Source organism: Stenella coeruleoalba (genome assembly GCF_951394435.1).
Source record: "Stenella coeruleoalba genome assembly, chromosome: 13".
Classification (NCBI taxonomy): Eukaryota; Metazoa; Chordata; class Mammalia; order Artiodactyla; family Delphinidae; genus Stenella; species Stenella coeruleoalba.
The window spans coordinates 52,779,264-52,804,315 of NC_137159.1; the positions used below are offsets into that span (position 1 = coordinate 52,779,264).

Below are 25,052 nucleotides of genomic sequence, written 5' to 3' on the forward strand. Positions count from 1 at the left end.
ATTTCACTGAAATCTGTTAGAAACCACAGAGGCTATCTCTTTTCCTAGCAAGCATATCGATTCCCGGGTGGCTGCCTGACCCATATACCATCTCACGGTGTTGGACGTCTCAGTCTACGCTCCTGAGGCACTCGTCAAATCCAGTCAAAGCCCCTCCCACCCCTCAGACACCATGCTGCCTCAGATGGCGTGCTCTAGTACAAAAGAGACCCATACTTCACTCTCAGCTTTTTTAGATTTAATCTGACACAGTCACCTCTTTTAAAAAAAAAAAAAACTACCAGTGCCCTAATTTTTACTTTTTTTTGCTTTCGTGTTTGCTGCTCTTCAGAATTGACAGTCACAAGAATGTCCAAGTTCCTTGAAACCACAGTTTCCCCCCTGCATAGTCAACACTCCTTTCCCAGCACTTTTCACCCCCTGCTCACACAGCTTATTAAAACTCATTTGAAAAATGTCTCCGGTTGCTTTTTAAGGATTTTTCCATCCTGCATTTCCCCCAGGGCAGTGAGGGAGGTTGGCCAAGGGAGATTCTCTAGTTCACCCTCTGTTTCCTTCTTAGCGACTCACACTGACCAAGCCCTCCAGGAGCTGTCTTCCCAGGCCTGGCAGGAAATGCCAAAGAGTGGGGGATGAGGACAATTAGGTAGAGACTCATATTTTTAAAGAGGAAAAATCACGGATGAATTTATTGAAGTCAGGTTTAGTTGGAAGGGATGATTTCACAATGGGGATCACATGCAGCGGCTCAAAATGCCTGAGAATTTTATTTCTTATAACTAGAAAAACAAAAGCAAAAACAAACCTACCACTCAGTGGCTCTCCCATCCCCAGCCTTCCGTGGATGAGTGGGAAGCCAGAAGAGGCAATTCCTGAAATCACGCCTCCCCCTAAGCCCTGATGTTGAGCAGCCCATAACTTTTAGAGCCCAAAGAAGCAGCCTCCCAGTATTACCTCCCCTCTCTACCACTCAACATCTGATCTTGCAGACGCAGGAAGCTCCCTCTTTATTTTCCAAATACCCTCCCCTTTCTTCTTCTCCTTCCCTGTGGTTGTTTAGCTGTTGACATTTCCTTGGAAGAAGCAGGACACAGACTGAGGTGGGAGTTCTAGTGTTGGAAAAATAACAATGAAAATGAGAGTTGGAGATGAGTTCTAGGCTTCATCAGCATCTCTTTGCCTTTATCCTTTTCCAAATGCTGCCCGTGCTTCAAGGTCCAAGTTAGGTGCCACCTCTTCCAGGAAGCCTTCCCAACTGCCTTCTGCAGAGCTTCAAATGAATCACCTACAGGGCTCCACTAGAAGAGTTACAATGCTGTAGAATATCATTGCATGTCTGTCTCCCCACTAAACAGCAAGCTCCATGCGTTCAGAATGTTTTGAGCTTTGTAGCCCCAGAACCTAGCAGTGTCTGGCATATAACAGATGCCGCATTCCAGAGAGCACACAGCATAGTGGGAACTCAAGTCAAACATACTGGTGTGAATTTGATTGAAACTAAGTTACTGGCTTAATTTGAGGGGCTTTCTGCCTTTTCTCACAAGCTCTGGAGCCATTTCATTTGCTTTTTCCTTCTAGATCCCATGGAGAACAATCAGAGTGCAGAAGCCAAGGGCAGGTGGGCTTGGCACAGAAAAGGCCACATCCTTCTTTAACTGTAACTTGGTCATTCAGTGGGCTGTGGTGACCAGACCTAACTCATGACCTGACGTCACGATTGGCGCCAGTAGGCTTACACAATCATTGCCATTGGTCACCATACCAGACATGGGACCTCACACACTTCCAAGTCCTGTCCGGCAATCTGCGTAGCGCGTGCCCTGAAGCCATGTGCAATCCCTCAGGAAATTCTCAAAGGAATGCTTTCGTAGGGGCTGTTTCTTCTACATACCAAACACTAAAGGCCCATCTAAAAATAATCAAACCCGACTTAACATTATTGCCGCTCTCTGTGTCATAATCAGACAAGAACGCAAGAAATCTTAATAGGATTGCAAGCAGGTCTTGTGTTCCTTAATCATGTATTAGAGTCTTAGTCAAAACCAGGCTTACGGTGGCTCAGAAACACTGCCCTTTCTTTTCAGGAAAAGTGAAACTAAAGCTGGACTGAACGATGGCCACTGAACTCGGCTCCCATTCCCATCCAAGTCCTGTCCCAGTCCTCCCCACTCTGCAGAGCCTAGACTGAGCTCTTTCCCCACCTCCAGACTAAAGCTCATCCCCTCCTCTGAGTCCTCCCAGCTCGAACACCTCCACCCAGAATGTACCGTCTCAAAGCTGTTTGCTATGGAAGTTAGTATAACTCCCCACCCCCATCCCTTATTTATTTTACAGCAAAATTCGACCAGTAGTTTCTTTTCTTTTTTTTTTAACATCTTTATTGCAGTATAATTACTTTACAATGGTGTTAGTTTCTGCTGTATAACAAAGTGAATCAGCTATACATATACATACATCCCCATATCTCCTCCCTCTTGCGTCTCCCTCCCACCCTCCCTATCCCACCCCTCTAGGTGGTCACAAACCACCGAGCTGATCTCCCTGTGCTATGCGGCTGCTTCCCACTAGCTATCAGTTTTACATTTGGTAGTGTATATATGTCCATGCCACTCTCTCACTTCGTCCCAGCTTACCCTTCTCCCTCCCCGTGTCCTCAAGTCCATTCTCTATGTCTGCATCTTTTTTCCTGTCCTGCCCCTAGGTTTTTCAGAACCTTTTTTTTTTTTTTAGATTCCATATATATGTGTTAGCATATGGTATTTGTTTTTCTCTTTCTGACTTACTTCACTCTGTATGACAGACTCTAGGTCCATCCACCTCACTACAAATAATTTCGTTTCTTTTTATGGCTGAGTAATATTCCATTGTATATATGTGCCACATCTTCTTTATCCATTCTTCTGTCGATGGACACTTAGGTTGCTTCCATATCCTGGCTATTGTAAATAGAGCTGCAATGAACACTGTGGTACATGATACTTTTGGAACTATGGTTTTCTCAGGGTATATGCCCAGTAGTGGGATTGCGGGGTCATATGGTAGTTCTATTTCTGGTTTCTTAAGGAACCTCCATACTGTTCTCCAGAGTGGCTGTATCAATTTACATTCCCACCAACACTGCAAAAGGGTTCTCTTTTCTCCACACCTTCTCCAGCATTTATTGTTTGTAGATTTTTTGATGATGGCCATTCTGACTGGTGTGAGATGATACACATTGTAGTTTTGATTTGCATTTCTCTAATGAGTAGTGATGTTGAGCATCCTTTCATGTGTGTGTTGGCAGTCTGTATGTCTTCTTTGGAGAAATGTCTGTTTAGGTCTTCTGCCCATTTTTGGATTGGGTTGTTTCTTTGCTTGTTATTGAGCTGCATGAGCTGCTTGTAAATTTTGGAGATTAATCCTTTGTCAGTTGATTCATTTGCAAATATTTTCTCCCATTCTGAGGGTGGTCTTTTAGTCTTGTTTATGTTTTCCTTTGCTGTGAAAAAACTTTTAAGCCCCATCCCTTATTGAGTAAACTCCCCCACTTGAGAATCACCTTCCTTTTTGCTGGTAACTCCATACTCAGCACCTACCTCAGAGTCAGGTGAACAACAGCTCCTTTTTAAAAACATGATGACTGGCTGCCATAGGAGAAGCCACATTTTCTGACGGTTAAGCTGGGAGGTCATGATTCCTCATAAGATTCCTTTCTAGTAAGCAGAGGTCCTTCGGCGAGGTTAAAATATGATTTGCTTTAGAAAAATTAGATGAGCACACATCTGTCACGTAAAGTGAGACGTGCCATGTTCTACTGGGCAACGGTGGTCTGGGACTTGCTCCTGTAACTGTCGCTACCTGACACCGGCCTGAGAAAAGAGTTAGCAAATCTCTGAACTTCAGAGGAGAGTCCCCTCTCTCCCCAACCTCACCCTCTACCACCCAGACACTGATCTCCACGTCAGTTTGGTCACCGTTCTGCCGTAAAGGAAACTCATGGTGTTGTATGATGCCATCTTGCGCTCCAAGGGCAGTGAAGGCCCTCAGCGAATTCTAACGGCACAGAAGAGAACACTGCTGACACTGAAGACATCGTTCCTACTCCCTCACTCATTCACCAAGAGGGCAGGGAGGCAGAGCCTCCCCTCTGGCTCTCCAGGTCCACCACGTACAGGGGGTTCACAGGGTCCCTACAACTGGACTGGACCCCTCCTGGGATGTCAGACCTCTTGGCAACACGTCCAAAGAAAGCAAGCTCATGTGGATGCCTGCCTAGGAAACCAGCCCAGAGGGCGAAAGAGACGGCACAGCTGCTAGACGCAGGGGAAGAGGGGCGTCTCCCCACAGAGGGGACACAACGTGATGTCAGAGCAAGTCCCCGCTGGACTGGGAGTCGCAGAGATGAGACGGTAAGTTCGACCTGGCCAATACCAAGTATCTGTGGGCAAAAGACTTACTTCTCTGAAATCTGATTTTCTCACTGGTGCAAAAAGAAGATTAGAAGAGAGAATTTTTAAAAAATCTTCCAACCCTCCAATTCTGAGAGTGACAACCTACCGGTTGTGAGGCCCTCTGGCAGGTACCATGGAAGATAAAGAGATATAGGATACATTTCTCATTAATCCAGGATCATGCTCACATGGAGAAAAGAGGAAAGTTGACGTCGTGACTGACCCTCTATTGTCACACTGGATTCTGCGCATGTACACACACACACACACGGACCCACAAATATCAGGCAATACACACTAGCTATCCTTGTTCTGGATGCGTGTTAAGTCCTATACTTGTTCAGTAAAGGGATTTCCAGATTTTTCAGGAGATATTTCATATTCTCCTGAGAGATTTCAGAGGGTTAGGAAAAATTTCATTTGATCAGTGTTTGGAATGGGTAGTGACAGTAAGGTAAAGCTTGGGATCACGTCATTGGGAAATAGTAGATTAAGTAAAGGTAACATATATATTTTTCCATTGCAGTTCTCCTCAGCAACTCTGACAAGCAAATGTATGTTGAGACACTCTAAGAGAGGTCAAGACTGCAGTGTCCCAAACTATGGGCCACAGAGTCTTTCATTCTTTTTTTTTTTTTTTAACATCTGTATTGGAGTATAATTGCTTTACAATATTGTGTTAGTTTCTGCTGTATAACAAAGTGAATCAGCTATATGTATACATATATCTCCATATCCTCTCCCTGTTGCATCTCCCTCCCTCCCACCCTCCCTATCCCACCCCTCTAGGAGCACACAAAGCACAGAGCTGATCTCCCTGTGCGATGCAGCTGCTTCCCACTAGCTATCTATTTTACATTTGGTAGTGTATATATGTCCATGCTTCTCTCTCACTTCGTCCCTTTTATTCTGAAAAGTTTCTCAAGTGAGGAAGGTTCAGAGAAATACCCTTTGGGAAATAGTGTACCAAAGAGACTGTAAATTCCCTGAGGTCAGGGACTGGGCCTTGCTTACCACGACCTCTCCAGCACCTGGCACGACACTGGGCACATGGAAAGGATTCAGTAAAATATAATAAAATAAAAATTGGCCAAATGACCAAATGAGTAATTGTTGAATTCCAAGTGGAAAGCCTGGCATTCGCAACGACACGGTGGTGAGAGTATGCCAAGGAGCAGGGAATCATCTGTCCAGGGTGGCACCCGTCACTGTCTGGGCTCCAGATGGACACGGGTAAGCGTTTCAGGTGAGGCTGCCTTTGCCTCCTCAAGGAGCTAAGGGCTCCAAATCCTTAAGGCATCCTGAAAGACTTTCACTCATTTTATTCCCCGAAATGGGGTAATAAAAGAGCTTCATGAAGAATGTTGGCATTTCTCTTCTTTACTAAGAATAAGTAACCAATGAGTTAAGGATACTCATCGGTCAGACTCCATAATGTACTTACAGATTATTTTCATTTCTTTACTGCCACCTTCTGGTCCCCAGGCACCTACTTGGTAGTTTTAAAATGCTACCTTATATTTGTGGTTCACGATGGCAACCCTTTTTTTTTTTTTGGCATGCCACATTGCTTGCGGGATCTTAGTTCCCAGACCAGAGATCGAACCCCAGGCCGGCAGTGAAAGCGTCGAAGCCTAACCACTGGACCGCCAGGGAATTCCCCACGATGGCATTTTAAGCGCTTGTTCACATCCTTTACCTCATATGACATTACACAGGTTAGATGTGGTTCGGGTGGCCTTTACTCTTTTTTCATTTGATCCGAAGGCCATAAAGAACTTAAGGGATTTGCCCAGTGACAGAAAGGTAGGAGCTGAGAAAGGACTAACCATGCCTGTTGTTTTCTCCAAGGAGCAAACACCGGGGTTAGTCATTCGGCTTTGTTCAGCTACATTTGCAAAGACTTCTATTGCCCTCTCATCCCTTCACAAGCACAACCTTGAATGGAAAATCCCTTGCCCTTAAAAGAGAATACTGTTCAAATATACCTTGATCTTTTCAAGGGTAAAATCCATTCCACTTTACAAGGTCTTTGAGAAAAGAATATAGGGGATCTATGATTGATTTTTTTTAATCTGACAGTCAAGATACCATAGTGTCCTACGGCACAACCCCAAGATGGAGGCCCACCAGCTTCTTCTAAAACATACCTTGGTCTGGAAGCAGCAGTAGAGTTGGGTTAGGTACGGGTGTTTCCGCGCCAGGGCCAAAATCCTCTTCTCTGTCATTGTGCAGTCTACGTCATCATCTTGAAGGATGACATCCTTCTTCAGGACCTTCACAGCATATACTTCATCTTTGCCTTTGAGCTCTGCCAACATGACCTGTAATCAACCAAAACCACCCCGTAAGTCTATACTTGTAGGGAATCAAAAGAAACCCAAGTCAACATCAAATGCTTTAAAATCTCCTTTTTGTTCTTTAATTTTAAATAGCATAATAGTATTTAAAATGTAAAGACTACCCATCCTAATACAGCTACTACAATTTATTTATTTTTAATCTCTAACAGTGTCCAGGCAAAGAAAAGTTCAATGCACATCTATTAAATAATTACTCGTATGTTCATATAATTTGTCATACTTGCAATTAGAGTACAGCAAATAGATTGTTTTTTAACTGAACATTATTTCATAAGCATTTCTCTACATGGTCTCCACCATATCATAGTTGCTGGTACTCAATTCAAGTATATCAGTAACAGTTTAACCATTTATCTCATATTAGACATTTGAGTTACATCTAATTATTATTATATAAACTACATCAAGCATTTTTACACATATTATTTTTTCTTTCTTTTATATCAGTTTTAAGATGGAAAGCCTTAGAAGTGGATTATAGAGTTAAATAGTTTGCACATTTCCTAACTGACTTTCAAAGAGGAGGTACAATATAATCTGCCGCTGGCAATGTAGAAGTGCTTTAGTTTCATGCAAATTTACCAACAGTGGGTGCTTTCACTTAAACGTTTTTTGCTCATGTCATGGGTGTGAAATGCTACCTCAATGCTGTTTTAACTGGTAATGAAATTAAAAATATTTGTTTTCTAATTATATTTACATTTTGTGCGAATTATTTGTCAATTTCCTCCGTCTAGTTATCTATTTTCTTACACATCTGTAGGAGCTTGGTATATAAAGTTACTACCACTTTACTTTTTTTTTTTTTTTTTGCGGTACGCGGGGCTCTCACTGTTGTGGCCTCTCCTGTTGCGGAGCACAGGCTCCGGACGCGCAGGCTCAGCGGCCATGGCTCACGGGCCCAGCCGCTCCGCGGCATGTGGGACCTTCCCGGACCGGGGCACGAACCCGTGTCCCCTGCATCGGCAGGGGACTCCCAACCACTGCGCCACCAGGGAAGCCCCCACTTTACTTTCTGCAAATGTTTTTCTAAGACTGTTTTATGATTTTCTGTTAGCTTTTTCTATTGAACAGGGTCCCCTATCTTATGTAGTCGAATCTGTCCTTGTTTACCTTTATGGTTTCCTCTACAGCTTTAAAGCTGGGAATGTGATTCCTTCTCTAGAGAGCAAATTAGCAGTTCTATTTTCTTAAAGTTTTCCGATCATTTGATATTTTTGCACTCATTTCCCTATAAATGTGACAAGACTTTCTCCCACTGAATAACTCCCAAGCACAGTATTCTAGTAGAGCTAAAGAACAGTAACTCAGAGGCTGCACGAGGGTGTTCAGGATGTTACCCTGAAGACCTCTGTCGCCCACGTATACTACAAACTCTTTAAAACTGGCTCAAACTTTGGCTGCGATTTCTCTGAAGAAGCAACCTAAATGCTCCGGACTCATCACAGTTCCCATCCTGCTTATACCCTATGAAAACCTGGAAACTCTGAGCCTGCTTCTTTCCCCTTGAACCTTGCTCAAAATTAAACCAGGTCCTGCTCACATCCCAGAGTTATGCCTCCTCAGAGGACTGGGGTCTGTTTCTTATTTAACCAGTCTCCAAAGAATGTGATTGCTTCATCTTTTGCCATTTAAGCCAATCCCAGTTCCTTTCCTGCCACTGCGATCTCAGGATGAGATGGGGCAGGTGAGATGGGTTAAGAACCGGGGCTCATAGCCTGGGGTTTCCAGAGAGCCACTCCCTTTGGAGAGAAGTGGAGCAGGTCTGCAGCTCAGCCTGCAAAAGTCCAGGACGCGTGAGGGCATGGGACCCCTGGGAGCTCCCAGAGCCAGGCACCTGGGCCCCAGAGCACCGGTGCTCTGCTCTGGGAAGTCCTAGAAAGATGACTCCCATCGACGCCCAGGCATGGTTTTGGGAAGAGCAGGAATAATCAGGGGTCTGAACTGAAGTGTTAACCAGCTTCCTAGGCTCTCTGCCCTTCCATCTTCTTTCTAAAATAAACGGGATTATTTTTCCATCTCACCCCACCTTCAGAATGCTGGCTGATCACTGCAAATACTTTAGCGGGCACACTCTGCACCCACGCCCCACATAGCTGTGTCGGGCTCGGACACAGCAGGAGAGGGAGAATGGAACCGAGGGCAGTGGCCCCTCATCCAAGACATGAGACAGCTGTGCTCAATCTCTTGCCAGGTGCAGAGGACAAACAAGACATTTAGTCAGTGGCAGAAAAGTCAGTTGAATAACATTATATTTCCAAACTAATACATGCTAAGATTTCTTTTGAGCCCCAAGTTCACTGAGGGCAGAGGTTCTAGAATTCATTTCCAAAGTCTTCATGATGAATTAAAGCCAGAATTTCAGACGGATCTCTGAAGGGAAGAAAGCTATCGTTACTATTCTCGATAATGGGATGCCAGGCACACGTAGTGCCATTTAAACCGTTCCAAGTGCTTTCTCCCCCACTCTCTCACTTGATTCCTGTCCCCATTTGACAAACGAGAAAAACTAAATCCCAGAGAGGTGGAATGACTACACTGAACTCCCACAGGTAGTTAGCAGGAGAACCCTGGCTCCTGTCTGCTTGGCCTCAGGCCATCTGCACTCAACAAGGAAGGAAAACATAATCAGACTAGGCTGAAATGTTCATCACTTAATCTTGGACCAAACCAGCAGCCCTGCCCCTGCATGTCACAGACCTTGCCGAAGCTGCCTTTGCCCAACACCTTGATGAAGTTGAACTCATCCAGGCCCAAGCGCTTGGCCTGGCCTTGCCGGACTTCACCATTCTCGCCCGGGCTCGCCAGCTGGCCGTCGGTGGACGCTGCTGCCCTGTGCTCCTCCCCTCGGTTGTCAAATGACAAGGCCTTCCGGATGTTGTTTTCAAGTTCTTTTATTTCTAGGGCCAAGGGTGACAAGATACTGCATGAGCGCATACCTCACGAGCCCTTCCCATTAGGATTTAATACTCAGCATTTACCCCCATGAGCTCTCAACCCTCTTTCTGGTTCTTCACAGCAGCAGACGCAGTGGGGCATCCCTTTACGTGGCTTCATTGGCTCTGCACACTTTCCTTGGCACCTAACGTACAGCAAGGCCTAGGCATGCAAAGAGGAGGCCGTCCCCACCAAACAACTCCTTCAGATCTTCCTTTTACTCTGGGACCAGGCCACCTCTCCGAAAGCCCCCTTCAGCCAGTAGCCTATTTATTCCATTATTCTAGGTGTAATGGAGGAATCCTGGCCTTCTCTGGAACCTCGCAGAGTCCCAAAGGCAACAGGTACCCTTCCAGTTTCCTTTGAAAATTAGAACAATGACTAATGGAGAACCATTGTTACAGTAATTATTGGTGAGGTAATTATTTCAATAGCTGGGACTAAGAAGCCTTTACCTTCTAAGGGACTTTATTTGGCCTTGTTGCTGGGTTTATTCTAAATACCCATCTTACACAAGGTTATTTAACAAAATGAGCAATGGGCTTATCATCACCAAAAGAACTGCTTCCCAAGAGTGACATGCTGCAAATGTATCTAGGACGGGACAGGGAGTCCTCAGTACAATTTCACAACTACGACACAGCCTTGTGCCCCTCCAGAGTATGTGACCTGAATTACCTAGGGATGATAAGACTGGATGATCCTGTGACCTTTTCTATTTGAGGAAGCTTTATTGTTAGCTATATATTCACCAAGACGTACACTCCTCTGTGTAGAAATGGGCATCTTAAGCATAACCCATTTTTAAAAGATGCTCGTGAATAACTGGGATCACAGGAGGGGAACACAAACTACTGACCCTTGGGAGTCAGAATCACGCATTAGTGACCACGTGCTGCTTGACATAAAGACAACTTTGGTTTCTTTTCGGAAGGACTGAGGCCCAGGAGAGCTCACTCCAGGAACCTGGAGATCTTCCTTGGATCTGGAGTTTGACTACTCTGAGATGTGTCGGGGCAGGGTAGAGGGGAGGGGTGAAGACAGCTTCCGAGTCTACAGATATGCCCACGCCAATTCTGCAGTTTTCTATCTCTTATTCTTAAATAAGTATAACTTTTGGTCTCAGCACAGAGCTTCTCAGCCTAACTTCCAAGGCAAGTTAATAAATGGATTTTGGAAGACAGAACTTGGATGCTTGGGGATATCAAAACTTGAAGAAAATGTCTTTCTATGTGCTCTTACAACAGAGGGAAGAGGAATAGTGCCTTATTTCTGCTCTGCAATAATGCCATGTCTTGCTAAGAGGGTTTTCACGTCCCTTTGTGCTCACAACACTGCTGGGGAATGCCGTACTTGCACTGACTGGGGCCAAAGAGAGGTCCTGAGGGGCACGGTGTCCTGCCAAGGCTGGACAGCACTCTGGGCAGGGACCAGGCCTAGAAACCCAGGCACCTCATCCGTTACTTGGGGTCTCTTTACCATATGACCCTGTCTCCTTGAAGCTCTCAAAGGAGCTCTCAGTATTAAAAAAAGGGAAATGTGAAAATACCCACACTGGGCCGGGATAGTACCTGCTTGCTTGGAGGCCCCAGAGGACCGTCAGCTTACTAACAGATGGGTCACACCTCTTTTGAAATGAAGCAGAGGATAAAGGTGCAGAAAGTGAACCAGAGCAGCATGGAGAGGCGCTCAGACCAATTATTCTGTGGCCTCAGGACCGGCACACCCCCTTGCAGCTGTTTTATTTACTCCTAGGTAAGGGCTAGGGTCACGCCAAGGGCTGGGTCACAGGGATGACCCCCAGGGAGGGTTCAATGGCATGGATTCTGAGAATGGGGTCCCTATGCCAGGAGGGGCGCAGTCTCACCCTTACCCCTGACTTAGCTCCTGACCTTTGGACAAACCTTTCCAACTCTCTGCCTTCCACTTCCCACCCTGTAACCTGGGGACAGTAAGGGAGCATGGACAAGAGAGTCGGCGTGAGCATAAAATCAGGATAAGGAAGACGAAAGAAAAGGGGCTACAGAACATCAAGGCGCTACTGTTACGATTCACTAATGGTGGTGACTGTTCTGCCGGTGCAAAAATCCCTTCCCAGTGAGATCTGGTTCTGGTCGCCAGAGGGGAAGGTCTTAAACGTGTAAGTGCCTCCTCAGCCTGGCATCCTTGGCTGCCTGTAGAATTCAGAAACCTCTGAGGACTTCCAGCACATTCTGACAGCGAAGGAAACGTCCTGAGCTGAGCTCTACAGGGGAGTCAGTCCCAGAGCTGGCTTCCTCCCCACTGCTTCTCTCAGGCTCTTCGCCAGCCTCACCTTCCTATCCCCACCCACCCACGTGGTAGATGCCCTCCCCCACCCATCCCCCGACTCCTGCCCTGTTCTCAGGTTTTGGGTACCTTGATGAGAGTCAGGGAGGAAGGAAGCCAGGCTCAGCTGAGCAGTGCTGACGGGCCTGGGAGCAGCGGGGTAAGAGAAGGGCTTCTCCCTCTCCTGAACGTGGAACCAGGGAGAGGCAAAAGAAAAAAAGAACCACAGCACCCCAGCTCGCTCTCTCTCGCCCTGCCTGGGGGGCATTTCAGGCTGGCACAGCCATTTAGTGCCTCACCCTCAAGAAAGCCTTGTAGAGGGAAAGCACAGCTACGGAGTCAGCTGGGAAAGGTCACCTGGAGACCCTCCAGGGCTGCTGGCTGTTTCTGCTCACAAGGCCATGCTTGGATGAAGAGGCCTCGGGCTCCCTCGTCCTTCCAAGGACAGAGCTCAGAGGTAAAGAAGCAAATCTGAGAGTCTCACCTTGGTCACAAGGGGAGGTGGGGGCCGACCTGGATCGATCTTCCTCAGACGGTGAGCTTCCGGAAGCAGGCTGCGGGGACTCAGCCCCAGCAATGAGCTAGAGAGGGGGAGAGAACGAGGGGAGAGAGGGATCAGAAGGGAGCGTGGGGAGTTTCCCTGAGGTCAAAAGCATCAAGAAACGATGCCAGGGGCCCTAGGAGTCCCTGGCGCACAGCAGCAGCTGCTGAATTGACAGTTTGAAGGCAGAGACTCAAGGTTTCATTTGACAATTAAAGGGAAGAAAACAAGAGATGTCAGTCTGCTTGATTTTTATTCTATCCAAATACAGTTGACCTTTCCAAGCGAAGCCCAACCTTCCCCCTTCCATGAAACCTCCTTGCCTACCCAAGAAACGCAAGTTACCTCATCCAGTGCAACTTGACACCTGCCTCTAACAGCTGCTTGCCATGCATTACTTTGTTCAGCTTCATTTCGTTTGGGGCTCGCTACTCAGGTAGGCTGTAGGTTCTTTGAAAGTTAGACCCTATCTAGTATTTGTACTGCCCCTGGCGACTGCAGAGAGTGATACACACAACAGAAGCTCACTAAACATCTTCAGGTGTGTGGGTATTTGTCGGCAATTGGCAAATTTCAGCAGGACACCCCCAGGGAAGTCTGTTTCCCGGCACAGATGCTGGCATATCCACTTTAAGTTCCCATTTAAGTCAGAGGTTTAGACTCAGAGATTGCAAGCCCTTCTGCTCCCTTTTACTCTTGATCTACCTGCTGTGCACACACGCTCTTTCTGGATGATGGACTACTTGCGAGGGGCCATGTTAAGGGAACCAAAGCTCTAGCAAGCCTGACGCTCCTGCAAAGAAGCCCTTGAAGCTTCTGGCCAAGGGCACTTGTCTCCCATCCTCTCGTACTAACTTGAGCTACTATTTGGTTCACTTGACTTTTTCCAGCTTTTGCATTAGAAGCATCAAAGCAATAAAAACATCAGGACTGAAGTCCTTTAGTCTTTGACTTTGTTCCTTCCTGAATTTCTCCATGTTGGCTTCTTACCTCCAGGATCTCCCAAATCCAAGACAGATAGACAATGCCTGGCTACTGCCATTATGGCCCATGTAAATACAGGGGAGGGGGCAGGTACTGAGTTTTCTCTGAAATGTTTCATGACAATAAGGATTCTGCCTCAGTTTACTTCTAGCAAGAAACAAAATCATGTCCCCTGAACAGGGCTCTCTGTAGAGCTCATAAATCTGTGTGTTCAACACTGTCATCACAGGCTGTTCGTCTAACCTGCCTCCCCGGTGCAGCCCCAGCATTCTGGGTGCTGACATTCTGCTTGCAACTCCTGTGTCTTGGGTCAATAACCGAAGTCCTGTTTCCACCAGGGGGACCGACAGAGCTGAGAAGAGCCACCAGAAGCACAAAATCTCACCGTTAACCAGAGAAGAGAATGTTCTTTTCCTCCAATCCTTAAAAAACTGCTTTGTTTATTGGAAAGGTAAGGAAGAAGAAGTTTAAGAAGATGGAAACAACCCAAACCTTCCCATTTCAGGGAAAAGGCTCCTCTGAGAGGCAGCAGGGAAAAGGCATGGGCAGCTTCTAAAATGTCCTTCAGAAGGTATTTCAAGCGAAAATTCAGGGACATTTAGGAGTCAAGTTGTAGAGGCGCCCAGAGTCAGGCTTGTTTTCTAGTAAAAAAAAAAAAAATACCGGGCAACAAGGGCCACCCACCCCCACCAGGATTTCTTGCCCAGTTAACATGGTTCCAATTTTCTCATAACTTAAGTCTTCCAGAGAATTCTTACATTTTCTAGGCCAGGATCCAAGGCTAGGAAGGGCCTTCAAACAAAATGCTACGGATACCTTTAGCTCTATTTACATCTGTGGGCCCTGACTTACCAAAGTAACACTTTAGCAAATGGATCTCTTCCTACTGACATTCAGAATGCTATACGGATAGAGACAGGGCTTTGGTCTCCAAAGACAGGCCCAGATGTTTCACGTCGCGGGACATAACAATATTCCTCGGGCAGCCGAGTGCCGGCACTAACACAACTCTTCTTGGCTTGCTTCCTAGAAAGGAATGTGGTTCCAGCTCTTCATCCATTTACCCTCATTAAAGTGATACCAGAGGCAAAGTCTGAGCACTGACATTGCTTTCATGCCAGTCCTGGAGGCAGATAAGTCTATTTCCCTGTCTAGAGTCGAGTCTTTTCTGGAGGGAATTCCGGAGTCCTCATCTTGAAGCTGACGTTCCCCTAAGAAACAGCACACTTGAGACTTGCTTAGCTTTTCTCCACCTCTGGAACCGAAGGAGACTCTCATGCTACCTGCCTGACCTTTTCTTTTTTCTTGAAGCACGTGCTGCTTCAAGTCCAGTGTCTCAAACCCAGCAGTCTCAGAACGTCACTCCAAGTGACTCTCGGGAAGCCAACACAGAGATGCTGGCTCACAAAGAGCTCCAGAAACACCACCAAAGAGCTGGTTACCTTTTTCCTCCTCTGGCCACTGTTGGTGATTTTGTCTGGAGTGACGCCCAGGTCAGCCAGCACTTTGGCAATGCCCCTGGCGTCCACGCCACAGTTGGGAGCCACGTTGGTCTCGCAGCGCCGGTGAACGTTCATCTTGCAGACTGTAAGGAAGCACAGAGGAGAGGCTTCCAAATGGTCATAGCCTAAAACATTACCTTATTTCGTGCTGGTTGTAAAAGGAACACATGTTCATTTGTTAGAATTTAGAAAATGGAGAAAGACAAAACAAGAAAAATGAAAGATCACCCATCATCCCCTCACACAGAACTAAAATCATCCACCAAACCACCGTATGGAGAGAACCAGCTTACGGATAAATAAAAATCACATTGAAATTTCCTTTCAGGGAGCAGAACACTGACCATAGAACTTAACTGGTTTCTCTGAAGAAAGTTCAATTGGATGCTGAACCCAAATGGGTCCCCTGTACACAGTTCACTCTATTACTCTGCTGAAATGCGGGAATATTCCCGAGAGAGGAATGCCCACAGTACAGCCTATCAAGATGTTCATCTGAAAACAAGGAGACTGAATGAGGTGACCTCCAAGGCCCCTTTCAAATCCAAAATCTGGGTTCAGAGGGACAAAGGCCACGCCTGAATGTCTTTGTTTTGTCCACATCACTTCACTGTCCTTGGTGTAGGACATCAAAGGCGAAGACGTCAACTGTTTGGGTTTCCAGTCCCGCACATAAGGAGCTTGGAAGTTGCTGTTCTGCCCTAATGGGTAAAAAGCTGAACAAACTGGAAAATCAACAACTCTTCTTAAGATTTATCAGAGAAGTAAGGTCACAGGGCAAACCACTGCCCTGAGGGAGAGACAGACAGGTAACTGTATGAATCACAACTTAGCGGAGCAGAAACTCCAGAGCAGCAACCCCGTGGAAACCAGTGCAGGGTAGGGAAGCTGGCACCGAAACTGACGAACTGCTGGGGTCCCAGAGCGGACAAGTCTGAGAGTCAAAGACTCTAGGCTGACCCCGTCATAGGGGTCCCCGCACTCTGGGAGCTTTACCTCTAACTGTCTGACCAGGTCTCTCACAGTGAACATTGGAGAAAAATTCCCTCCTGCTTATGACAGGGGGAGAGGGAAAGGATTTTGAAATATACCAGAGCACCCTGTTCTTAACAAGGCCTACTCTCAGGAGAAGCTATTTTGCCAGAGACTAAACTATGGTAGTTTTATCAGATCCTAAGCAACCTGGGGGAAGGGAAATACCCAACTCCAGCCCATGCTAGCTATCCTGTCCCACATAAGGTGGAGCGGGGGGCGGACCCTGAGAAACATGTGTAAGGCTCATAGTTCAGAGGCACAGGCTCACAGAAAGACTGAGATCTAATCATATGACTACAGAATGCTTCCCCTCCCCCAGCACCTTAGCACCATGTTACTAAAGGCCTTTTATTGCAGTTCCTGTTACCCAACACATCATGTCTGACTATCAAAAAAAAAATTACAAGGCATACTAAAAGGCAAAAAACAGTTTGAAGAGACAGGGCAAGCAGCAGAACCAGACTGAGACACGGCAGAGATGTTAGAATAACCAGACCAGGAATTTAAAACAACTATGATTGATATGCTACGGGTTCTAATCAATAAAGTAGACAGCACGTAAGAACAGATGGGCAAGCAGAGAGATGGAAATTCTAAGAAAGACTCAAAAGGAAATGCTGGAACTCAGAAACACTGCAACAGAAACGAAGAAGGTCACTGACGGGTCCATTAGTAGAATGGACATAACTGAGAAAAGAATCTCTGAGCCTGAGGATATGTCAATAGAAACTTCCAAAACAGAAAAGCAAGGGAAACATACTGAAAAAAAAAAAAGGAACAGAATATCTAATAAATGTGGAATGATTACAAAAGATGTAACATATGTGTATGGGAATACTAAAAGGAGAAAAAAGGGAGAAATGAATAAAAGAGATATTTGAAGCAAAAATGACTAAGAGTGTCCTCAAATTAAAGTCAGACACTGAACCGCAGACCCAGTGAGCTTAGAGAACACCAAGCAGGATAAATGACAAAAATCAAAACCAATAACAAACTACACCTAGGCATATCGTACACAAGCTGCATAAAATCAAAGGTAAAGAAAAATAATCCTGAAAGAAACCAGAAGGAAACAACACCTCACCTACAGAGAAGGAAAGATAAGAATTACATCTGACTTCTTCTCAGAAACCACGTAAGCAAGAAGAGAGTAGAGTGAAATGTTTAAAGTACTGAGAGGGGGAAAAAAATGCAGAATTCTGTAGCCTGTGAAATTATCCTTCAAAAGTGAAGGAGAGGGCTTCCCTGGTGGCACAGTGGTTGGGAGTCCGCCTGCCGATGCAGGGGACACAGGTTCGTGCCCCGGTCCGGGAAGATCCCACATGCCGCGGAGCGGCTGGGCCCGTGAGCCGTGGCCGCTGAGCCTGTGTGTCTGGAGCCTGTGCTCCGCGGCGGCAGAGGCCACAGCAGTGAGAGGCCCGTGTACCGTACAAAAAAAAAAAAAAAGTGAAGGAGAAATAAAGACTTTCTCAGACAAATAAAAACTGAGGGAATTTGTTGCCAATAGACCTGCCTTGCAAGAAATGTTAAAAGAAGTTCTTCAGGCAGAAGGGGAGAGGCAGCATGTGGAAAGGAGGGCGTCTGGAGTGTGGAGTTCCCGAGTTTGGAGGCTATTAGCAAAAGATGGTGGATCGCTTGGCAAACAGTGAAGCAAATACTAGACGTAAAAATATAGTAGAAAACTGTTTTGGAGCAGCTGGCCAACCCTTAACTATACCTGGACGGGTTCTTATTAGAGAACGAGTATTGACTAAATTGTGCAGAAAAAAGCCTAAAGCAAGGCAGTTTTTCTTATTCAATGATATTCTTGTGTATGGCAATATTGCCATCCAGAAGAAAAAATGTAACAAATAACGTATTATTCCCCTGGAAAATGTCACAATTGATTCTCTCACAGATGAGGGAGACTTGAGGAATGGATGGCTGATCAAGACACCAACTAAATCATTTGCAGCTTATTCTGCCACTGCCACTGAGAAATCAGAATGGAGGAATCACATAGATAAATGTGTTACTGATTTGCTCTCCAAAAGTGGGAAGACACCCAGTATGAACGTGCTGCCGTCTGGGTTCCTGACTCTGAGGCAACTGTATGTATGCGTTGTCAGACAGCAAAATTCACACCTGTTAATCGTCCTCACCACTGCCACAAATGTGGTTTTGTTGTCTGTGGGCCCTGCTCTGAAAAGAGACTTCTTCCCAGCCAGTCCTCTAAGCCTGTGAGGATTTGTGACTTCTACTATGACCTGCTTTCTACTGGGGACAAGGCCAGGTCCAGCCTACTAGATCGGACTCTTATAGTCAGTCACTGAAGTCTCCTTTAAATGATGTATCTGATGATGATGATGACGACGATGATAGCAGTGACTAAGGGAATATTTTGAAATATTTAATCGGATGTGACTATCTGAGAAATCAGGTCTGGGGGGAATGTAAAATCCTGAGCTTTCTGTCAGTTTTGCTCTAGCAATGAATTTGCCTGAGAAACTTTTAACCTGTGTGCCTCAATATATTCTACAGAAAGGAGGTCCTGTTACCATCCCCCAACCCCAACTGCTGCTGCCACTCTCTCCTCCCCTCCCCCAGCTCCCTATTCTTCTACAGGGATAGACTATTGCGAAAATATCAGAAAAGTTTTTGGTTTCTTATTCTTGTTTTAATTCTACACTATTTTCTTGAATGGTTGGGAAAAGATGTTTATTTAACATATCATGTACTATACTGTTGTTTATTATATGTTCTGTAATATGGAAAAATTAAAAGCAAAGAATGATGGAAAAGGAGTATGATGTGGTTAGCTAATAATGTTATTAGCTTTTTTCTAACCATCCTATCTAAAGGTTAAGACACCAGTAACAGAAATACATGCTTTGGAAATACTTTGTTTGGCTTTTTCACACACCAGGTGGTGCCTTATCATAATACCACTGTTGCATGGAATAAGCCCCTACCTTCTCACTTTTCAGTTTGTTTTAAAAATACACTGGTGCAGGGCTTCCCTGGTGGCGCAGTGGTTGAGAGTCCGTCTGCCGATGCAGGGGACATGGGTTCATGCCCTGGTCCGGGAGGATCCCACATGCCGCGGAGCAGCTGGACCCGTGAGCCATGGCCGCTGAGCCTGCGTGTCTGGAGACTGTGCTCCGCAATGGGAGAGGCCACAACAGTGAGAGGCCCACGTACCGCAAAAAAAAAAAAAAAAAAAAACACTGGTGCTCTTTGAGGTGTAAAATGAATGTTATAAATGGGTGTAATTAGAAAGTACTTCTCATTTGACAGCTACAGATAACTAAATTTAGAGGTTCTTTATTCCATATGAATAAATATTTTCCATAAAATAGTTGTGATTACTGTATATTTTTACTTTTTGTAGGTACCACATTATAATTGTCATTCTGAGGAATCTGGTTTGAAATTTATCAAATACAAATTGTCACTGCATTATTTCTACTTTTAGTGAGACATATTTTTAGGTGTAAATCATCTGCTTTAACATTGTTTCTAGAATGAAAAATCTTATACAACTTCTTGAAATTAACCAATCTCTTTAAAAAAATCTCATGCTAGAGCACAGATCTACTCAGGTTGAAGATCTGGAAGAAATAATGTATGAGAATGGTTGGGAGAGACCAGTTAAGTTTGACTAGACTTCATATTTGTGGAAGTATTTTCTATTTCAGTGTGAAACTATCTTGAATTTACAAATATAGTATTATATTTTATAAAGTTTTGTAAAGTCCCAAACAATATTTCTAGTTTTGTAAAACAACTGTATGTTTAATCTGTTTCTGAAATCATTTTGCAATCTATGGAAACAGAGTAGCAATTGATCTTTCTAAATTGTGAACTTTATTGAGTCAGTCTAGATTGCTTTTAAGAAGAGGTAGTTTTTCAGTCTTTGCTTTTGAAGCAGCCATTAGGTTGAAAGTCTATTTATCATATAAAACTTGATGCATTTTGCGCTACTCTCTCCATTTGTATGCTGCAAATAACTGTAGTCTTTCAAATATGAAAAATCAGTCTGAAGTTTGTTTTAAATTCTAAATTCTTTTGTTTTAAAATCTTTAAATCTGGATATATTGCAAATGTCATGAGAGGTTTGATTTAGTAACTTGTGATGGAGGATTCTTTGGTTTGGTTAAGGTACTAACTTTACTTTTAAATTGTGAAAGCACCTGAGATATATAGATCTCCCTGTAGGAAATGTGAAAGAAAGGCACAATAGGTTTTTTTGTTTGTTTTAATATCATATGGACTTCTGTTTCTAAGCAATATTTACATATAATCAATAAACATATCCAAAAAGGACCATGAAATCTGAGAAGTGCTAATGGAGACTTGCTGGTACATAGGAACCTAGCAAATTCAGGAACCAAGGGGAAATGTTCTGAGAAAACATTTATGTTGTCAACCTCTATTGACTCTGTTTTTACAATAAAAAATATTTTATAACTTAAAAATAAAAAAAGTTCTTCAGAAAGAAGGAAAATGATATCAGTCAAAAACTCAGATCTACATAAAGAAAGGAAGAGCATCAGAGAAGGAATAAGTGATGCTAAAATAAAAACTTTTAGTTTTTAAATTCTTACTTGATCTAACAGATAACAACTTTTCAAAATAATAATAGCAACAATGTTTTCAATTATTATGCTTATATATATGTATAGAAAATATATGCTTATGTATAAGTGAAATGGATGACTACAACAATATAAGGAGTGGGACAGAGGAACTAGGAGTATTTTGTTATTATAAGGTACTTGCACTACCCATGAAGTATTAGAGTGTTATTTGAAAGTGGACTTGGATTAGTTGTAAATGTATATTGCAAACTCTAGGGCAACCACTAAAATAAGAAAAAAGGAGGAGGAGGAGGAGGAGGAGGAGGTGAGGAGGGGGACGAGGGGGAGGAGAACGAGGGGGAGAGGAAGGGGGAGAAGGAGAAGAACTGATATGCTAAGAAAAAAGAGAAAATGGAATCATATAAAATGTTCAATTAAAACCACAAAAGGTGGAAAGAATGTGGAAGACAAAAATAGGAACAGAGAACAAGGGCATCAAATGGAAAACAATAGCAAAAAAGGTACTCATTAATCCAACTATGCTGATAATCAATTTAAATGTCAATGGTCTAAATACACCAATAAGAAGACAGGGATTGTCAGAATGGATCACAAAACAAGACCCAGTACATATCATCTACAAGAAATACACTTTAAATATAAGACACATATAGATTAAAATTAAAGTTATGGAGAAAGATATACCATGTTAACACTAATCAAAAGAAAGCAGGAGTAGCTATATTAATTTCTGACAGGGCAGACTTCAGAGCAAGGAAAGTTATCAGAGACATCAAAGGGCACAATGATAAAGGGGTCAATTCTCCAAGAAGACATTAAAATCCTTAATGTGTATGCACCTAACAACAGAGCACCAAAATATGTAAGGCAAAAACAGCGAACTGCAAGGAGAAACAGATGAACCAACTATTACGGCTGAAGACTTTAACACCCCTCTATCAGAAACAGACAGATACAGAAGGCAGAAAATCAGTAAGGACATATTTGAAGTCAACAGCCACATTAATCAACTGGATATTTATTGACTGCCTCATCCAACAACAGCAGAACACACATTCTTCTCAAGCTCACATGGAACATTTACCAAGACAGAGCACAATCTGAGCCATAAAACACATCTTAACAATTTTAAAATAATAGAAATCATATAATGTCTGTTCTCAGACCACAGTGGAATTAAATCAGAAATCAGTAACAGAAACATATTTGGAAAAATCCCCAAATACTTGGAAATTAAATAACATACTGCTAAGTAACACATGGGTCAACGAAGAAATCTCATGAGAAATTTTAAAATATTTTGAATTGATTGAAAATGAAAATACAACTTTTCATAATTAGTAGGATGCAGCAAAACCATCCTTGAAAGATACAATCTGCCAAAACTCACACATGTAATACAGTGTAAAAGATCTATATCTATTAAAGAAATAAAATCAGTAATTAATAGCCTTCCAAGACAGACAGTACCAGGCTCGGATAGGTTCACTAGTGAATTCCAGGACCACACACTTAAGGAAGAAATTATACCAATCCTCTACAATATCTTCTAGAAGATGGAAGCAAAGGAAACATTTCCTAACTCCTTTTATGAGACCAGCATTACCCTAACACCAAAACCAACAAAGCCATTACAAGAAAAGACAACTGCAGACCAATATCTCTCACAAATATAGATGTAGAAGTCCTCAACAAAATACTACCAAATTGAATCTAACAATGTATAAAAAGAAATATGTATCATGACAAAGTATGACTTATCTCAGGTATGCAAGGCTGGTTCAATATTTGAAAATCAGTTAATGTAATCCATCACATCAACAGGCTACAGAAGAAAAATCACAAAGCCTATCAATCAATGAAAAAGAAAAAAAGCATTTGACAAAATCCAACACCCATTCATAATAAAATCTCTCAGCAATGAAGAAATAGAGGGGAACTGCCTTAACTTGATAAAGAACATCTACAAAACCCTACAACTAACAACACGCTTAATGGTAAGAAAACAGAAGCTTTCTAGTTCCAAGAACAAGGCAAGGATGTCCCTTCTCACCACTCTTTTTCAACATTGCATTGGAAGTACTAGCTAATGCAATAAGACAAGAAAAGGAGGTAAAAGGTATAGTGCTTAGAAAGGAAGAAATAAAACTGTCTTTGTTTGCTGATGACGTGATTATCTATGCAGAAAATCTGAAAGAACTGACCAAAAAACTGGAACTAATAAGTGATTATAGCAATGTTGTAGGATACAAGGCTAATATACAAAGCCAATCACTTTCTTATTTATCAATAATGATTAAGTGGAATTTAAAATTAAGAACATGATATCATTTGCATTATCACCTAAAAACTGAAATACTTAGGTATAAATCTAAGAAAATATGTACAAGACTGAGGAAAACTACAAAACTGATGAAAGACACAAAAACAGAACTAAATACATGTAAAGATATTCCATGTTCATGGGTAGGAAGTCTCAATGTTGTAAGGAGGACAGTTCTTCCCAGTGTGATCTATAGACTCACTGAAATCTCAATCAAAATCCCAGGAAATTATTTTGTAGAGATTGACAAACTGATTCTAAAGTTCACATGGAGATGCAAAAGACCCAGAATAGCCAACATAACATTGAAGAAGTGTTGGACAACCAACATTACCTGACTTCAAGATTTACTGTAAAGGTATAGTAACCAAGGCAGTGTTTACTGGTGAAAGAATAGACAAACAGATCAATGGCACAGAAGAGAGAACCCAGAAATAGACCTCCATAAACATACAACTGATTTTCGACAAAGGAGCAAAGGCAATACAAGGGAGCAAAGATAGTCTTTTTCAACAAATGGTGCTGGAACAACTGGATATCTGATGCAAAAAAAAAAAGAACCTACCCACAGATTTTACACCCTTCACAAAAATTAACTCTAAACGGGTTATAAACCTAAATATAAAACTCAAAACTATGAAACTCCTAGAAGATAACATAGGAGGAGATCTAGGTGCCCTTGGATATGGTGATGACTTTTTAAATATAACACAAAAGGCATGATTAATGAAAGAAATAACTGATAAGCTGGACTTCATTAAAATTAAAAACTTTTGCTCTGCAAAAGACACTGTCAAGAGAATGAGAAGATAAGCCACGGACTGGGAGAAAATATTTGCACAAGCCATATCTGATAAAAGCTTATCCAAAATATGCAAGAACCCTTAAAACTCAACAATAAGAAAATGAACAACCCAATTAAAAAAATACGCAAAAGACATGAGCAGAAACCTCACCAAAGAAGATATACAGATAGCATACAAACATATGAGAAGATGCTCCACATCATATGGCATTAGGGAATTGCAAATTAAAACAAGATACCACTCCACACGTTTTAGAACGGCCAAAATCTAAAACACTGACAACACCAAATGCTGGTGAGGATGTGGAGCAACAGGAATCCTCATTCATTCCTAGTGGAAATGAAAAACGTCTTCCACTTTGGAAGACAGTTCGGTAGTTTCTTACAAAACTAAACATACTCTTAGCTTACAATCCAGCAATCACACTCCCGGTATTTACCCAAATTAGTTGAAAACGTATGTCTACACAAAAACCAGCACACGGATGTCTACAGCAGTTTTATTCATAATTATGAAAACCTGGAAACAACTAAGATGTCCTTTAGTAAGTGAATGGCTAAATAAACTGTGGTAAGTTCATACAATGGAATATTATTCAACACTAAAAATACATTAGTTATTAACCCATGAAAGACATGGAGGAAACTTATGAACACTACTAAGTGAAAGAAGGCAATCTGAAAAGACTATATATTATATGATTCCAACTATATGACTTTCTGGAAAAGCAGAACCACAGAGACAGTAAAAAGATCAGTGATTGCCAGGGGTTGGGGGGAGGCAAGGATGAATAGCCAAAGCACAGAGGATTTTTAGGGCAGTGAAACTATCCGTATGATACTATAATGGTGGATACAACACACTGTACATTTGTCCAAACCCACAGTATATCCAACACCAAGAGGGAACCCTAATGTAAACTGAGGGATAATGATGTATCAATTTAAGTTCACTGATTGTAACAAATATATCAGTCCGGTGGGGACGTTGATAGTGAGGGAGGCTGTCCATGGGTGGGGGTAGGAGGGTATATTGGAAATCTCTGTACTTGCTCCTCAATTTTGCTGTGAACCGAAAACTGCTCTAAAAGTTAAAGTCTATTAAAACACACACACACACACACACACACACACACACACACACACACAGTTTCTGGAGTGAAACCAGGCAGGATGGCCAGACCTCCTACTGGCCCTTCACGGCCTGGTCCCTGACCTAGAGGGAGGGACAGCGCAGACTCCACT

The 25,052-nt window shown here is 43.2% G+C and overlaps 1 protein-coding gene and 1 pseudogene across 2 annotated transcripts in view; one reads left to right on the top strand and one right to left on the bottom strand.

Moving 5' to 3' along the window:
- PRKCE (protein kinase C epsilon) overlaps positions 1–25,052 on the bottom strand; it is a 510,565-nt gene that overhangs the window by 151,161 nt on the left and 334,352 nt on the right. The window contains exons 8-11 of the mRNA XM_079940859.1: positions 15,005–15,147; positions 12,522–12,618; positions 9,494–9,693; positions 6,581–6,754 (exon numbers count right to left, since the gene is read on the bottom strand). Of these exons, the coding sequence (XP_079796985.1) occupies positions 6,581–6,754; positions 9,494–9,693; positions 12,522–12,618; positions 15,005–15,147 (614 nt within the window). The remainder of the gene's footprint in view (positions 1–6,580; positions 6,755–9,493; positions 9,694–12,521; positions 12,619–15,004; positions 15,148–25,052) is intronic.
- Positions 17,723–18,698, top strand: LOC307196124 (pleckstrin homology domain-containing family F member 2-like; annotated as a pseudogene). Its single transcript has one exon. The product of its transcript is annotated as a pleckstrin homology domain-containing family F member 2-like (transcript).